At 37.1% G+C, this 19113-nt stretch overlaps 1 protein-coding gene across 1 annotated transcript in view; it reads left to right on the top strand.

Moving 5' to 3' along the window:
• Positions 1–14344, top strand: part of LOC131937658 (homeobox protein Hox-A5) — a 47798-nt gene extending 33454 nt beyond the window's left edge. Inside the window, exon 2 of the mRNA XM_059295250.1 lies at positions 13457–14344. Coding sequence (XP_059151233.1) covers positions 13457–13749 — 293 coding nt within the window. The 3' untranslated portion in view covers positions 13750–14344. The remainder of the gene's footprint in view (positions 1–13456) is intronic.
• The last annotated feature ends 4769 nt before the right edge of the window (positions 14345–19113 follow it).

Below are 19113 nucleotides of genomic sequence, written 5' to 3'. Positions count from 1 at the left end.
TCGATTTTAACCCCCCCCCCCCCAAGATTTCGATTTTCAACCCCCCCCCCCCCCTCAAACTTTCGATTTGCACCCCCCTCAACCTTTCAATTTATTTTTCCAAACCATTTTGGCGCCCCAACATATGTCCCCCCGCCCCCCCTTCCCCCCTCCACCTCCCCCCGCCTCCCCTTCCCCCCCCCCGCCTCCCCCCTCCCCCCCGCCTCCCCTCCCGCCCCCCCCCCTCCTCGCTACGCTACTGCAGTGTCACTTATGGTCACAAAAAACAGACCCCACATTCAAAAATATGTTTTTTATCTTTTAAAAAAACCGAAAACACCGATTTCGGACTATCCCTTCATATACTGACGTCACATGTGACCTACTCAACTCTACTTCACCTGCCCAGTGTCCCGCCAAGTCTCAGACAACATGTTTTTATCGTTTAAAAAACGATTCCAGCCGAGCATGTCTCTGACCACACTATCCTTTCATATGCTTAGGACAAAGAAACAGATGAACTCTACTTCACCTGCCCTGTATCCTGCCAAGTTCAGATAGGCAACTTTATCATTCACATCTAAAAAAAAAATATTGAAAAAAAAATATCATTGACATATTGGTCTAGAACCTGTGCCACCCACATGAGAGCGGGCTACGCTACCAACTTAGCTATTTACTCGTGACGTCACAAATGAATTTTTATACTATACTTTTGAGTCTCCGCGCATAGATCTAGTAGTAGTAACTTTCAAATTAAATTTAATCTTAAATTAGCCAAACAAAGATTTATATAAAATAATTAAGGCCTGAAATAGATTCTAGATGTATTAAGGCCTGAAATAGATTCTAGATGTAGAATTTACATTAAGTCTAGATCTAGAATTTACACTGAGTCTAGTAGTGACCTAGAATCTAGATCTAGGCTAGATCTAGGCTAGATTCATAACTTCCCTTCGACAGCTGATCTTTAGATCTAGAGAAATTTATCGTAAAACTAAATGAAAAAGACAGTTGAAAATTGATATAAGTGTTGGAACGTAATAAATACAGCAAACGGACGTATTGTTTAAGTTATAGCCGGCAGAAAATTAGCTTTGTAACGCGTTAAACTTTTGAATGGGCCACAAAGTCTATGATGAGTCCGCCATTTTTATTGAACCAAAAAGTAAACACATCAAGGGACGTCACTATCCCCACAAAGTTTATTCAAAGTATTAACATTTTTAAAAAAATACGGTTAATTTAACTATGAATAAATCAATAAATTAATTAACGTCTTTAAATAAATTTGTGATTAACAGTCTGTCTGCATTAAAAAATTATTCTCTACCTACATACTATTTTACAGCTCTCCAGATAGAGTCAAACATATCAGGATACTTGATCAGGCAAACAAACAAACAAACAAAAAAACAAACAAAAAAATAAATATTCAAACATGTAAACAAACTTGACTTTTAGTAGTATATAGATGTCTTTCTTAAAAAAAGACAAATGGTCTTTCTTATAATAAATACATCGTCTTTTTTAAAAAAAAAACCATTAATTATATCTTCGTCTTTCATAATATATCTGCTAAATACTAGTTTATGCAATTTAGTATAGCATTTAAAAAAAATAGATTAATTCTATCTAGGAGATTTATTCAATCTGCTGTATATTACTTTATGTAGTTGAGAACACCTTTTTTTAAATTAATATTAATTCTATCTAGGGGTTTCATTTAATATGCTAGATATTGTCAGCTCTAAGACAAAGTTGTAAATCTTTCGAGGTGGGATGGTTGGGGAGGGGGGGGGGCGGGAATCTAGTACTGGGTGGGGGTGGTAAGACATGAGGCGATCACGCCTTATTTTCGTGTCCTTATTTAACAAGTGCACATCAACTTGGCTTCAGTTTTTTTTTAATTACATGACAGCCAAGACGTCACGCTTGTTACAGTACGCTAAAGTCACGCCTCGAGGGCAGGTGCAGTAGAGTTAACGGGAGACATGAACAAGGGACCCAAAAAAAAAAAACAACTGGAAAACTTGTCGTGGGTTTTAAAAAGAAAATGTACGATTTACCGCATTACTCCTGGCGTGATTAGCATAAACAGATCTTATCAGGCGATGAGGTAATGTGAAACGCTGAAAGGATTACCGCGTTAGCTGTGGGCCATACGCTTACGTCATCATCCGATGCAATCAAGCATGTCCATAGCTAAACTTTTAGCTCAATCCTGTTTGTGTAATGATTGACTGGTAAGATAGTGAAATTAAAATTTAAAAAAATCACTTTGATTGTAACTGCGTAATTGAATTTTAGAAACACAAATAGAGATTTTTCTTATCAAGATTTTGAAGAGAGTTACATAACAATAATTTTTTTTATAGATCTATTTACTTTAGTATCGTGTGCAAATATTAGTTCTTTTATATTTTTTTGTAGTCGCTAAGATAAAAAAAAAAAAAAAACTTCCCGTGCAGCATTGTACACACACCCAACAAAAGAAACGAAACCACATCGCTGAGTTAAATAATTTGTAGACAACTTTCTTTTCATCATGCTTAAAATATCTTTCACTTTTTAAAGTAAAGAGGCACTTGTGGAGCTGAAGGTGAATAGGGCAGTTATGTAGAATGTATTTGTATCTATGATAGTGAGGTCAGTAGACTATGTTACCTGGCTACCCCGTCTCCCGTTTGCTTCATGTAATGTTTTTTAATTTTTATTTTCGCAATCCTCTTTGTTAATATTAAGTTTAAATTTAGACTTAAATGAATACAATTACGCTTTTCCGTATCCACTCCTTATAAATAAAAGTAATCGAAAATAATGTATTACAAGATTTTTAACAAGCTTATTTAGTTAGTCTTGCTATTGTATATTTTCTGCTCCTCTATTGTGTTTACATGCTCACCCCGCCCCACCCCCCATCTCTCTCTCTCCTCCCCCCACGTACCAGTTGAACATATGTTTTATTTCGACCACCAAGATGGCGGGGGATAGACTAAATAATTAATTACGGAACCGGTGGCGGTGTGTGTGTGTGTGGGGGGGGGGGCTAGGTAGCGTGGGTAGGTGTGGAAGCGTAGGTGAGTAGCGTATGAGAAATGTTTGCGGCTGTAATAGGAGAGGGGGGAATGGGCGGGATTGTTGAGTAATTGTTGTCGCACATATACACAAATAAACATACGAACATTAACACACACGTATGAACATGCACGCATGCGCAATAAAATGAAACAGGCATTCACAAACATACTTAAATAAAATACAGAATAATATACACACAATGATATAGTGCACAGTTTAACACACAGAATACACACTACATTTCGACGCCTCATTTGACAAGGGGTCAAAAAAAAAAAACTGAGCACCGATAAATATGCGCGGACGTACAAGACCTTTATCTAAGTCGATGAAGTTGTTACAACCCGTCTAAATAAGAAGCTGATGCAAGTCGGTAGAAACCCAACCAGACCTGATGCTGACTTGGTTGTACCTTTTCAAACCCGACAATGAAAAAAACAACGAAATGATAAATCTATTTTCGCAACGTCCAGTAACTCGTGTACTGTAACATATCTTAGAGTGCCCTCCCCTTAAGTCGAATTGAAGCTGACATATCTACGACAGGATCTAATGTTGGTTCAGCAACTTTACTGAAAATGTGACGCTAGGGCCTGGCTCAGTTTTTCCCTTAGGGGAGAGGTGTGTGGGGGGGGGGGTGGGGGGGGGGGGGGGGTTACTGATTATAATAAAGATCTTATTGATGGACAGGGGAGGGTATAATTCCAAGGTCATAACTGTATCGGTTATTTATTCATTGTGAAATTAATCTTTCCGAAATAAATCTATTTTAATGTCGGGTTTAGTTTTGAACTTGTTAATGAATTCATAGATACCTTATTTTTAGAAGTGTTGGGCAGACGTGAAACTGTGCACCACTGCGTTTGGGGATTTCCAGGTTTAGAAATTTAATTAATTCACCATAGGTCTAATAGAGATACTTATTTATGTAGCTCCTTAGCATTTTATGTCTGATTACTTATGACTATTGTTGATTTTTATGAAATAGATAAATGGTTGGAGATTGGGATTAAGATTTAGAATCAATGAATGGCGAAAATTGAATTAGATTATTTAGATTATATATATATATATATATATATATATATATATATATATATATATATATATATATATATATATATATATATATATTGCAGAAGGAGCTCGAATATGTAAACAGTTGTGTTTAAAAAGTATCAACTAGTTTGTGCGCCATTCAAGAACATATGTGGGGGTCGGCGTGGCCGAGTCGGTAAAGCACATGGTTGCTAAACAGAAAAGTCTCGAGTTCGAGGCTCATTAGCTGGGGACAGCCACTCTTCTAGGAGAGACATCTCCAAAATCAAACAACTGCTGCCTTGTAGTTTGTTCTTGGTTAGACAAGGGCTATGAAAGCAAATCCAAAAAGAAAAGCAGGTTGAAACCGAAGTCAATAGCCTCAACCAGTTGATGCGTATCCTTAATTGTGTAGGAGGGGGATCCCTTCCAACACTAAAATTAAGAACGAAGAAGAAGAAGAAGAAGAAGAAAAACACGTTACTTCCATAGTTCCAAAGTTGTAATAATCTACGGAAAACAAAGTAACCAAATCAAATTCTTACAAAATGTATTTATTTTTAGGTGCAAAATTAAAAAAAAAAGCCTACACTGCAACATCACTGAAACACCCGGTTATCTGTCAATAAATTCTTATTTTTATTTTTAATCCGCTCCCCCAACATATTTACAAGAGAAAAAAACACCGCCCACACAATATACAATTTTCAGTCATCCACCCACCAATCCACCCACCCAGCACCCCACCCACCTATCCTTCGCTCTATTCATCCATCCATCATTCACTCCCCCCCCCCCCCTCCCCCGCTCAATCTCAAACCTAACAAACACAAACCACACGTACGTAATAAACAACACAAAGTATTTACTTTTATTTGACACAAAACAAATGCACACTCCCCCCCTCCCCACCCCTACCGTCTCTTCTAAACACAGCCACGCTCGCGCCCAGCGTGACACTGCCTTTAAACAGCGTGATCGTGTATCCCGACGTGGTCTTGTTTCCCTCTCCTGTGTTCTCCGGCTAATGAACAGTGGCGCTTTAAGGATCCGCGACATGGACGCGAGTGTTAAAACGCATTAGGTTTTTGCTGACGAGAAGAGGCACACTAACCAACAGTGGCCAGCGTCAAAGCCATTCCGTGGCCGTATAAATATGCCCATCCATGCCATGTACTTTTAGAAATGGTTCCAGCCGTCCTTACATGCATGGCATATGTTAGCAATCAATATAAAGATGAGCGATATTGGCACGTATTCCACTCACTTTCATGGATTTGTGTTATCGAGCCGCACATCCATCCACGGATTTGCACATCCTAGCCGTCCAGCCAACCACTGATGTGCATACCCCAACCGTCCATTCACAACAGATACACATATACTAACCGTCCATCCAACCAGAAATGTGCATAACCCACACGCTTATCCAATAACAGATATGCAAATAATAGCCGTCCACCCAACCACATTTGAACATTTTCCAACCGTCCATACAACCACATATATGCATGTAACAGTCGTCCATCTACCCATTGATGTTCATACCCCAGCCATTTACGCAACCGCGGATGCGCCGTCCATGCAATTACGTTGTTCATACCCCAGCCGTCCATACAACCCTACCCCAGCCGTCCATCCAACACTACCATGTCCATCCAACCCTACCCCAGCCGTCCGTGCAACCCTACCCCAGCCGTCCATCCAACCCTACCCCAGCCGTCCACCCAACCCTACCCCAGCCGTCCATCCAACCCTACCCCAGCCGTACATGCAACCATACCCCAGCCGTCCATTCAACCATACCCCAGCCGTCCATTCAACCATACCCCAGCCGTCCATTCAACCATACCCCAGCCGTCCATCCAACCCCACCCCAGCCGTCCATCCAACCCTATCCCATCCGTCCATCCAACCCTATCCCTTCCGTCCATCCAAAACTACCACGTCCATCCAACAAACCCCAACCGTCCATCCAACCATGGACGGCCCCCAGGGTTCCATAACTCTGGTTTCAGCCGAGCCAACCCCCCTCCATGGGGCACCCAGCTCCAGCTGAAGCTTATTTGTTTTTAATGACATTCACGTTCTAATCCTACCGCTACGCCGCATTCTTCCGATTTGCTCTTGAAGTCTTCCGTCGCTCCATATGTTAAGCGTGGCTTTTGATTAGGATTATAGCTACGTTCGCTAAAGGAAAATCGGTGATATACTTTGCTATACACATGTATAATCAATTGTATACACGAAGAACATTAGATAAATATAATTTAAAAAATATATATATTTTATATAAATAAATAAATAATTTTATGTACCATATGTTTTCCTTAATTCAAAATGCTAAGGCCTACTCATTTTGTTTTTGTTTTTTTAGGGTTGGTTGTTTTTCACGGTTTAATGTAAATTGCGTGCTACATTAAAATACAATTTTAAGAATGATATAAACTTAATTAAAGTGTAAAATAAGAAACTTTTTAAGAAAAGAAAAAATAATTTATTATTTTTTTTTTTTTTGCCTCAGACATGTAATTTACAGCGTCAGTTTTGCCTTGCAAGTTCGCTTTAGTATTACAGTTTTCATCATCGGCTTTTGAGGATGATACAGATTTACAATAGTAATACTTCTTTCTTATATGTACTTTCATTCATAATTTAAAGATGGGTTGCTAAGACATAATACAAAAGTCTAATTACAATTTAATTTTAATCATGAAAATGCTAATGTGTAATTACCAGTAATATTATGCAGGATGGTAACATGTATTCTTTAAATCTATAAGGCAAAAGTACAGAAGATATGACGGGTAAAACTAATACAATTTAAAAAATTGTTATAGCTTATGGCTTTAAATTTTCTGTTGATAAAAATTAAAATTGGTTCCTAAACAGTATTTTTTTTTTAATTTAAAATTTTATAAAGAAATAAAATACAAAGTGTGCAAAAAAATAATTATTAATGAAACATCAAAAGTATCAAGAAAAGATTCAACAAACACAATAATAAGTAGACTATTTTGCTCTGAACAGTCATTCAGATTTCAAACCGACATAAAATTTCTAGAATCCTCCTTGTGATTGTCATTCTGAGGCCAATCAAAGATTCATCTCTACGAGAAAAAAAAAAAATCTCCTTTGTTTTCTGGAAACGCTAGACTTACGAGTTCTTGCTCTCATTGAGTCGCGGACCGGCGGAAATTATGCAAGAATTTTGCATATTGCGAAAGTCATTAATTATCGTTTACGGCGTTACGGGTGCGCGCGGTGCCGGTACGGCGAATCTCTGGAACTGGTTTGTTCCTGGGCTGTCTTTTGTTGGAGCCGTCAGCCCAGATTTTGGGAAATGGGTTTTTGATGCCTGATGTGGGCGATCAAATACGAGTTGGGGAGATGTCAGCGCAGGTAGTGTGGGGAGGGGGAATAAAAGAAATACATTTCAGTGATGTCTCAGCTTTTTTGTAGAGTTATATTTTAGCAAGGACTTTGTTGAATTTTTACAACAAATGTTTTGAATTCAAAAGATTTTTTAAAATAGATTTTCCGTTGCCTTCATATACAGTCAATATCTGCTAGGTTTTTTTTAAGTGAAAAAAATAAAAACGCATTATATAAAAGAAAACTCATTAAAAATAACATAAATGAGATTTTAAATAAAGAGGGGGAGGGGCGGGGAAGAATATGAGGTTCCACAAAGTGTGGTTACACCCAGAGACTTAGATAATAACAAGTTAATCTTATTTATAAATCGAAATCGGGCTACAGTATTTAGTCCCAGAGTTCATTCAGCTCTTGTGAGTACCTGACTTAAGTTTGGGAAACAATGACGACTGGGCACAGTGCTGACCACACTATCCCTCTTACACCGAAAATATTGAAACTCTACTCCATCTGTCCCATGTGCACTGGCAAAGATTATAATTCAAAATGTAAACCACAGTTCATGTTTATTTAAAATTTTCACTTGTCGTTTCTTCTCTTGCAATTTCCACCGACATTGTAAATCGTTTATTACCCATTATTTGCGTCTGTGAAAATTTATTTACGTAAACAAAATGTGGTCGAACGCAGAAATAAAAATACCTTGAGCCCATAGAAGTATATTTTAAGAAAAAATATCCTTTGTTTAAATATGTTTTTCATTTTCGTTTCTTGAGTCTAACTTACACTCGTGATACTAGTTTTTTGTTTACCAATTTTTAAAAATGTTGTTCTTGTGAGGTAGCCACTTCCGGGTGTTTATCTGCACGCGACACGGCTACACCCGCTACCACGCACCTTCCCCATCTCGCGTTTCTGCAAGTTTTATCACCCCCCACATAATTAACCAACCCACCTATTAAATCACTAGGAGCGTTACAATGCTAAATCTGGCCATAAACTTGTTTTGGAACTTACCGTCACACGTTTATCTGGCCAATCTACTCACATACGCTATTATTTTTTTTTTTCCTTATCGCCCGCATAACGCTAAATTGGCAACGCGCGTTGATTTATTTTCGCGGCGAGCTATTAAAAACGCGTTAAGCTGTTGGGTGCATCAATGATTTCTATGGACGATCGCATTTTAACGAGTTTTTAAGAGATTTTTCTGCACTCTACGAAAAAAAAAACCCTAGTTTCACGGGCTGAAATTTGTATAAAAATAGTTACGGGTCTTTTCATGCGGAACGCGACGGGGAACATTGACTGTAATTCATCACGTATCTGAGGTTTAAGTAGTTCCGTTACATCTGTAATGACCGCGGAAGGATATTTTTGTGTGAGGAGAAATTTGAATCTGTACTTTAATGTCAAACGGCTATCTTACTAATGACGTGTGCGGAAAAACGGCATGATAAACATATTTTTAAAATATTTCAAAACACGAGGCATATTGCTTTAATATTATATATTTTCTCGTAGCATATTTACGCTAATCTCAACTTTTATTAAATTTTTAAAAAAGTAGAATTTACATGCCTTCGATTATGTTTTGCATTGTGAGTAGTTTATTTTTTTTTTTTAAATTCTCTTACAAACCCAGAAGTTTTAAGATTTAAAAAAAAAAAAAAAAAGTAAAATATATACTTTCAAAAGATATTTTAAAATTATGAGCAACTTCGAACCTTAATACACCTGAAAGGTTGGAAAACTTATTTTGATTTTAATAGCATCTACATCATCATGCAATACATAGTACATTGCATTTCTAGATTATTAAGTTATAACTACTTTAAGTTAAGCTCGCTAGCGCTTAGTAATAATGGTTTATTCTTTTGTGATTTGTAAATCCAAACCTATAACTTATAATTTAATGAGAATAACAAAATAGATGAAAGGTTTTAAGTATAAATTATGTAATGTGTAGGCCTACTGATATATTGTTCAGTGATAGATACATTTTTTTTTGATAACTTGGTACAAACGTTAACCTACAAATATTCACACACAACAAATGTATTTTTCGGACGGACTTATTTTTAAATAATCGTGTATGTGCTTCTGTTATTGTTTGTAATAACTTGAATATTCGCTTGCTTAAATCAAAGCCTTTTAGAATTAAAAATATTACTATGTTATTAAATCATACATACTTTAAGATAAATTTATATCTGCTTTTTTATAAATTGTGTGAGTCGTATGTAGTCTTGGACTAAATGATACTCTTACCCTCTTTTATTACACTTTTGTAGAGATTGTCCAAACATATTTTTGTACCGGTGTGACTAAACACGTTTATATACACGGGCCTGACTATATAACTATATACGTACTTCTACTGGACACAGCTCTTCTTTGTTTTTTGATGAAATCATTTGTTAGTAGATGCCACTGAGATATTTTCTCTTTCAAGACGGCAGAATAAATTATCTGCCACTCGTGCTTTTCACAGACCGTCCAATCGGACTCTGGCCACGACGCGGACATGCGCAGAACGCGAGTATAGTTTAAGATGGAGGCACTGACTAAACAAAGCGATACCACGGACCTAACCGGGCAGTTAATTAATGAGCTTTTTTTTCCAGACGGTCAGCTACGTGGAATAATTAACCCTTGTTGGAATAGAGGGACTCTTGTAGTATATCCACGAGCTTTAGTGTGTTTACAATTATTTAATTTTTAAAATCAAGAATTCAAACAAAATTTCGATTGTTAGGAGTATAGGTCTACTCATTACAAAAAAAAACTACTTGAATTGTTCAAGTAAGATTCAGAAATATCACTTACACACGTTAAGAGAGTATATATTACGAGTATTATAAAATTACGGGTATTATAATTCTTTCATTTAAAAAAAATTAGATACCACTTTCATTGTATTCAACTCTAGCTAAATGTTTTGTAAAATATTTCGTTACAATTTTTGTAATGTTAGGCTTGAATATTAAAAACAGTTATATACATTGCGAAGTCTAATCAAGCAATATTCTAATAACGATAAAAAGGTAATACTGATATAAGACGAATATCGGACACTTAAGTATTATTATGATAAATTTCCCAGGAAATAATTAAACAAAAAAATAGCTAACAATAGTTTTTTAATTGCATCATTTGTGATTTTTAAATTGGTTTTTAAATTCCTTATATATATATATATATATATATATATATATATATATATATATATATATATATATATATATATATATATATATATATATATATATATATATATATATATCCCATATTAACAAAGTTCAATCCCTCGCAGAACTGTCATAAGATTCGCCAAAACATCCCCAACCACCGCATTTACCCATACGCCCCATGCCCCATTCACCCCTCGTATGTCCAATATGTCCAACAACCCCTACATTCCAAAAGCACCAAGCACCCTCCCCAACGCCCAAAGCGCCCTATGCTCCCTGCACACTAACCTCCCCAACGCCCAAAGCGCCCTATGCTTCCCCCCCCCCCCCACAAGCTCTAACCCCCCCCCCCCCCCATCCAACGCCCAAAAGCACCCAATGCAAACTCTCAACAGTCTCATCTCCCCTCCCCATAGCCTCAGACAAATCGGACTCCCCCATCGATGCCCGTCCACTATAAATCACAGATAGTAGCCACGGTCACGACCGGACCCGGCTTGATAATGAGCCGGTCCAGGGCCGGACACCGGGGTCCGCTGGCAATTACCCGCATCTTCACACCCTGGCGTTAAGGCATTAGTCTTGTAGCGCGATAAGCAAATGGGGACTTAGCGACAGATCGCGAAGACCAAGGGGGAAACTTCAGCGACTGATCGCTAGGTCTGGGAGCCGCCACAGGGCTGCTGTTGTTTATGGCCGACGCGATTGGATGGTGAGGGATGTTTGGTGTGTGTCTCTGGATACGCCAGGTCTGGCCAGCGCGAGTGGGGTTCGCGTGTCGGTGTCGTTTTGCAGGTCTGTCTGTCTGTTTGATTGTTTGGCGCCGTAGATGGTGGGACGGAGAGGAGAGGGAGGGGGGGGGAATCGGGTACTGTGTAAATAAAGCTAATTATAATTTACTATTTTCTAATAGTATAATATGCATAACATGCCATTATATATATATATATATATATATATATATATATATATATATATATATATATATATATATGTGTGTGTGTGTGTGTGTGTTTGTTGTTATTTTTATTAGTTATTTTGTTGTTGTAAATCCTGTAACAAATAGTTCACCCGTAAATACTTTTAAATTAGCTATGCAATTGTTCGATTAGTTATATTAAGCAGTTCTCGATTTTTGATTGGACTACATAGCCTAATTACTTAAATTATGTAGACAATTTAAAGTAAGAGAAATGAAGTTTAACTAGGTCTGAGCAAGCATGCTGTAATATAGATTTTACGCAATCACTTTCTTACAATTTTACTACAAAATTTTTCCTCTAATTATTAGTAGTTTAATTTTGTTGAGACCCCTGACTTTAAATATTTACTGTCGTCTTATTTTAATAATGTCTTAAAACACTTCCATTTATATTTTTTTTTAAAAAGAAGTAAATATTTCCTACGAGCCGGCCCGCGGCATAACATACGCCGCTATTTAGTTGTTTCTAATTTTCAATAATTCATATTTTGTGAATTCGACAGTACCAACGCTGACACTGAAAATATTTTTTTAAAACACTATAAGTAGCTCGTTAAGGACCATAACCCCCCCCCCCCCTTCCTTCCCCCCCTCCCCCCCCCCTCCCCCCCTACGTTTAAAATCGTTGGCTCTGCTTGTAAACATTTAGAGTGAACACAGCTCATTAAAACCATGTAGGGGTGGGGAGGTAGGGAGAGCTTTTGCAGCTTGTTTTCTAACGGCTCGAAGAGGAGAATTATATATATAGATTGAGATATCAAAAGTGATTGATACCATATCGACTCCATGTCTTCGCCGTACCAAATACTATCCATAAAACTAATACAAATACAATTTATACTGTTTATGTTAGACTTTTTACAAGTGTTACGGGTCATGTTGAGGTTAGGTTAAAATCTTCTAGAACTCAGAGGATAGTGCTTGTGTGAATTGAGATAACCCCGGGTACTTATTTATTCCAAGGTCGCATGAGGGTAGGCCCCCTATATGCAAGACGGGTGAACGATAGCAGGACGGCGGGGGGGGGGGGGGGGAGGCGGTGATGATGGCTGGGGAGTGTGCATCAGGACACGACAATATAGGAGAAAATGCATTGTGTAGTCTTTGATGGAGCTATTGAATTCGACACTAACTATAAGAAGAAAACTTAAGAAATTAAAATATCTTTTCGATTCATCATCCTAGCGAGAAAGAAAAAAAAAAATAAAGGAAATAACACAATGAATATTTTTACCGGTTTAAAAAGTGAAAGATATTGAAAGATATATACTGGATTCTAATATCGTTTCGACTGTTGGCAAATACAATGAACATGTTTGTACCTATTTAAATCAAGAAAACTTAAGTAATTAATCTTTAAAAAAGTAATTAATCGCTGCTAATTAGCATTTCAACTGTAGGTCTCGTCAGAAAAAATAAAAAATAAAATAAAAACAAATCGTTAAATAAATAAAATTAACATGTATGTTTGTGCCTATTTGAAAAAATAATAAGAAAACTTAAGATATTAAACTCAAATAATAGCGTCTCCAGGTAGTAAAGTTCCTTTTCAAACCTGACGGTCTAAAAGTGAAGTAGGGTTCACTTGTTTCTGTTTCATATGAAGAGACAGTGTGGTCAGCACTATGCCCAGCGGCCTTTAATTTCCCTTTACTTAGGCACGGTCTAGTGACTTGAACCCGGATTCGAACTCGAGACTTACGGGTTAGCAGTCCAACTCTCTACCGCTAGACCACTCCTTCCCTTAAGGACTCCAGGTCTTTGAAAACAAAATCGTAAATATTTTTTTTTTCTTTCCCACCAGACGGCAGCGAGTCCGACACGAAAAGGTCAAGAACGTCGTACACCCGCCACCAGACTCTGGAGCTGGAGAAGGAGTTCCACTACAACAAGTACCTCACCCGCCGGCGCCGGATCGAGATCGCCCACGCCCTGAACCTGACGGAGCGGCAGATCAAGATCTGGTTCCAGAACCGCCGCATGAAGTGGAAGAAGGACCACAAGCTGTCGCACATCGCAAAGAACATGAACCTGGCCAACGCTCTCGAGAAGGTGGCCGAAGAGCAGCAGGCCAAACTCAGCCAAATGGTCATGTAATGGCCAAAATAGGCTAAAGTCAGCCAAATAGTCATGTAATGGCCAAAATAGGCTAAAGTTATCCCAATTGTCATGTAACGGCCCAATAGGCCAAAGCCAGGCTAATTGTAAAAATATGGCCAAACTCATGTAGGAATACAGACCCTATTTTAAAAAAAAAAAAAAAAAATTTCGGAACTTGCCAACTGCTATTTTTAAAAAGCGACACCCTCTTCCTACTAAAAAAAAAAATCAAACCCCCTTTGTATTAAGACTTGAAATCAGATTTGGACGGAAGATGAGAAAACAATCAGATTAACAATTATTTACGACTTAACAAGAACAGAAGATAAAGTTGATTTGTGACAAAACGGCACGCCATAACTCTTCTTCGGATACAATCATCCGCCCAGCGTCCCCTGTCGATATTATCCCAGTGACGCTTTGTGATCAAAGTCTGCATCTTGATTTTCCGTGGATGGTTATTTAAAAATCAAGTTTCTCTTTATACTAGCACGTGTTGTGTGTTGCTGTTGTCATGACAACAAACTAAGACGCGCATCATATGTATTGCCATCATATAAACTTCAACCAAGATTTAAAATAAATACGAATTTCCGAAATATATACAAAAATAATTTTCGGGAATTTCCATATAGTGAGCTGCAAAAAAAAAATACCCTATTAATTTTCGGAAATTTCCGATTCAGCACAGGAACAATATCTTTAAAAAATGACGATGGTATGTGATTGTGTTTTGAAATTACTGCAGCACACAGCGACACGTCAGCAGTCGCAGCTCATCGTGAACTGCCCCAGGGGTCAAGGTTGACATACGCGTGCTCCAGAATTTATAAACATTTGTCTGGGTGATACTCACGTGCAAATATTCCTATTCCTAATTCAAATACTAAACTACACCACGCCGATTCTCAAATATTTGAGGAATTTTCGTCTGCTTGTCTTGTAAACTCTCGTACGGTTTCCGATGGAATGATTTGACGTCTGCTACACGCGTCAGTACGCGGACTTCACGAAGCAGGACTTGAATCCTAAGTGACAATTTTGTCTTACACGATTCCTTATGTTAAAAAAAAAACGAGAAAATATCACAAAGTAATTCTCACTTCATTAATATAATGATATTTATTTTCACAAATTAACTAATTATTTTTCACGATTAATCTTTATTTGTTGTCTTGGTAACTGGCTCATAAGATGATCACAAATAAATGTGTCTGTGTTTATCCTTGCTTCTCGCTTGCCCGCGAATGTTAGTTTATATTGTAAAGTAAAATATTTTGTCAGTACGACTTAATAGCCAACTTAAAAAAAATAAAATTAAGTGGCTTTGGTTTCAATAAACTTTTCATTAATTAAATGGTGCCTGATGCACAGAAAACTAGAAAATATATTATTTAAAAGTTAAAAAAAATAATTATTCCATTTATTTCATATTAGCATTTCTTCGATTAAAAAAGTAATATAATTAGTATAACAAGTCAACATTGTCTAATCAAGCGACTCAATTGCAAAATATGTACTTAATTTCGTGTACCAAACCAAAGCAAGGTAAAATTTTCATAATTTATTTTTTTCTCAAATAATTACCTTATCCAAAAATACAATTTTGTTCTTTTTTTCATACTTAAAAGTTTTGAATTAGGAAATTAAATAAACAATAGATGCATTTTGAGTTTTCTAAGTTAACTTTATTATTTTTATTTTAAACAAAACTAAACGTATGGGCCACGTTATCGAAACCAGTTCTATGAAACTATTTATGTTTATATAGACAAAAATTAATGAATTATTGGTTTAAAATTGAGCTGATCCTTGGCTATTTAGTTAAATAATCTGCTAATCATGTCAGTGCAGGACACATTGTGTGTGTATCAGTGACGTAGGCAGGGGGGATTAGGGGGGGGGGGGGGTCATAACCCCCCCTATAGACCCCTCGGTATATATATAAAGTATGAGGGGGGGGGTGCAAATCGAAAGTTTGAGGAGGGGGTGCAAATCAAAAGTCTGAGGGGGGGAGATGCAAATCGAAAGCTTGTCCCCGGGTAAAAATTGGAACCCCCCCCTTGAGACGATCCTGGCTGCGCCACTGGTGTGTATAAAGTTTATCTTAATGGTAAGAGAAATTTAATTTAAAAAAAAAAAAAAAACTACATTATTGTTACATTTCACACTCGAGGTGTCAAATCATTTACTCGTGTTAAATATTTAATCTGTTTTTACACCACGCAACAGGGTAATTCAGTGTCTGCGCAATCGTTGAAATAAATGTATTAATTCTCTATACAACACATAGAGAACTGTGTGTGGAAGTTGTGTGTTATCGCCCCTGTCTTGTCCCTGTGTCTAGAACTCTTATCTTATCGTGTGCTCACCCGTCTGCTAATTTATTGAATTCGCTCATCCTTATCTGGCACTACTGGGTGTCATAGGAGGGTGGGTCTTCATCCTGATTATCATCGTTTGTGTCGTCTTCATATTCTGGTTCTGTATCATCTAGCCCACTTATTTTGCTCACACTATCTGGTAAAATTCAGAATGTTTCACTGCTGTTAACTGTTATTGGTAATTTGGTGGATAGTCATAATGTCATGATGATTGTGTATGTGTATGTCATTGTGAAATATGGTAGTCTGTGCTTGACTTATGTGCTATGAAGCATCAACCTGTGAGTAAATATGTGTGTAGGTGTGAGTGGGTACCGTGATGTATACTGTTCTCTGTGTCTCTTTTGATGAGTGTGTGCTTGTATGTGTCTACGCCTCCTCTTTTATTATGTTACTCTGCGTGTATCATATGCGAATATGTATGACGTTTGTGTGTGTCATGTTATATTATGTATCCTGCGTGTATCATATGATACATATACACGCGTACGCCTGTATGTCCATTTAAAATTGACGTTTCTTGTGTATCTTAGATTGTCTTACAAGTGTATCCGTTTAAATTATGTTCCTATTTATGTATCATATGTATATATGTGTACGTCCATTGTTAAATTAGGATGTTATTCTGTGTGTGGCACACATATATACATGTGTGTAAAGTTAATTAGGTTATCAGGTATGTAAGTCGCGATACGAACATTCTATGAAAAAGAATGTTACGACGTGTATAAATGTTATAGTTATTTTAAAGAAACGAGAACTTTGCCGTAGAGAAAAAAAATCGTTTACCAATATTTTGTGATTGTAATTACTTTTAAAGTATTATTTTGTTGTATTTATATACTCTATATTATCATGTTGTTATTATATTGTAAATATTTCAATTCTTCATGGCTCGCTATATTATGTAACAGTTGTTTATTGTGAAATGAGGTGAGATATAACCCTGAATTTATTAATTATACTTGGAAGTAATTCACGTATATTGATACTGTGTTCACGTTATACATATAAATCTATATATAAATATGGGACGTTCATTAAAATCATGACTGCGGAATAATTATTTTAATTATATCATTATGGGATATGCATTGACTTTATGATCGCGAAATACTCATTTTGACTATGTATTTTAGGGGTGTTCTTTGATATTTGAAGGTAATAATACTCATCTGTCTTGAAGTATAACTGCCATTTCATTAAATTTATAATAAGAGTATTTTATTTGCGAGAAAGACTATATTTATTTTATTGAATAATACTATATTAAATACATAGAATATCTTGTTTTGATTTTGAAAGCTTGCTTTTTTTAGCTTTTGTGGTGAACTTGGCTTGAGAGTAATTGAACATAATGAGATAATAATGAAATAATAATGAGATAAGGGCTAAGTATGTGTTGAATTTTTATATCTCTTTATTCAGTTTAAGTTCAGGAATTTAGTTTCCATTATTTTGCAATTGTACCACTGTGATTAGAATTCAAGTATGTTACGCCAATAATGAAGTAAGGACTAAATTTGATTTTATTACATTTAGTTTTCATTTAGTTTATTTACCTACTGTAGAATTGTGAAATATGTGTTTCAGATTATGTTTCATCATCCGCCTATGATAATTCTAGAATGTGTTATGTGATGCCTATATATTTCTGTGGGCGGTCAAATGTTCTCAACACTTAATGAAAATGTAGCAAGAAATTACTCTTTACTTGGATGTGGGCTTGGCGACTTGCTTTAAAGCGAGTCACCGACATGGTTCCCTGTCTGTGTGTGCTGTTTTCTGTTCCGTGAATCTGTGTGTGCATTTCTGTGTTTCACGATGTCCATGTTAAAGATGTCAACAATAAATGAATGAAACATCTTCTCTCGTGTGGAGTCATGATTGATTCTTATCGTTAAGCCAAATACAAATTAGCCAGAGTTTTTTTTCAGGCACCTCACTGTGAAATGGGTGGTGGGGTGGGTCATGTTCTGAGCACGTCCACTGCCCCTTCCCCCCCCCTCTTCGGACGAAATGTTTTTTTTAAATTAATAGAAAAAAAAAACATCAGCCAGCTTCCCTACCCCCACCCCATACTGGAAAATTAATTTAAAAAATGCCTGAAAGAAGCGCTTGAAATAGCAATGCTTAGTAAATTTAGTTTTGATCACGGAGAGCAAATTTTTGGTGAAAATATTTAAAACTCAAAAAATTAAAATCTATTTGGACTTGTATAGCTTAAACTGAATTTTAAAAAATCTTTTTCATTAGAATGTCACTATTCAACGTTTTTTTGGTATTTGTAGTTTTAGTTAAACTTACTTTTTTTTTTGTTTCCGATCTCTCGCAAAACTATATAACTTATATTCATAGTCTCACTTGGTACTATTTTGTCTGTGGTAGACATACACTAAAGCTCCTCGGCGCTCAAATTTCAAAGCCGACGCCCCCACGCAAAACGACCCCTGCAAGTCTCAGACAACAGCCGACATACAACCCCACACGTAGCAGACGATAAAAGAGCACACGGGGAGGGGGCAGAAAATCTGTCCTAATTAAAGTTAAGCCGGTGTACACTAACCACTCGGATTGAAAGAATTCCGGACCTCGGGATTCTAGAGTCTAGTACGGGGAAACAAAGGATGTAAACACAGAACTCGTGTACAGAACACTAGTTTTTGGCGTGAAAGATCAGGGGTAGACTGGCCCGCCGGTCTATCGGGGAGTTTCTCAGTGGGCCCCAGGAAAAAATGTCGATGGGCCCACAGGAAAAATGTTGGTGGGCCCACATGAAAAATGTTTGTGGGCCCCCATGAAAAATCTTGGTGGGCCCTCAGAAAAAAATCTCGGTGGGCCCTAGGAAAAAATCTCGGTGGGCCCCCAGGAAAAATCTTGGTGGGCCCCCAGGAAAAATCTCGGTGGGCTCCCTGGAAAAAATCTCGGTGGGCTCCCTGGAAAACATCTCGGAGGACCCCGAGGAGCGAAGCGGTAA

The sequence above is a fragment of the Physella acuta genome, unplaced genomic scaffold (genome assembly GCF_028476545.2).
Source record: "Physella acuta isolate Inbredline_101_S28 unplaced genomic scaffold, ASM2847654v3 ptg000217l, whole genome shotgun sequence".
Classification (NCBI taxonomy): domain Eukaryota; kingdom Metazoa; phylum Mollusca; class Gastropoda; family Physidae; genus Physella; species Physella acuta.
Note: the sequence above shows the minus strand (reverse complement) of the source record. Positions and strands in the feature narration are given on the sequence as shown.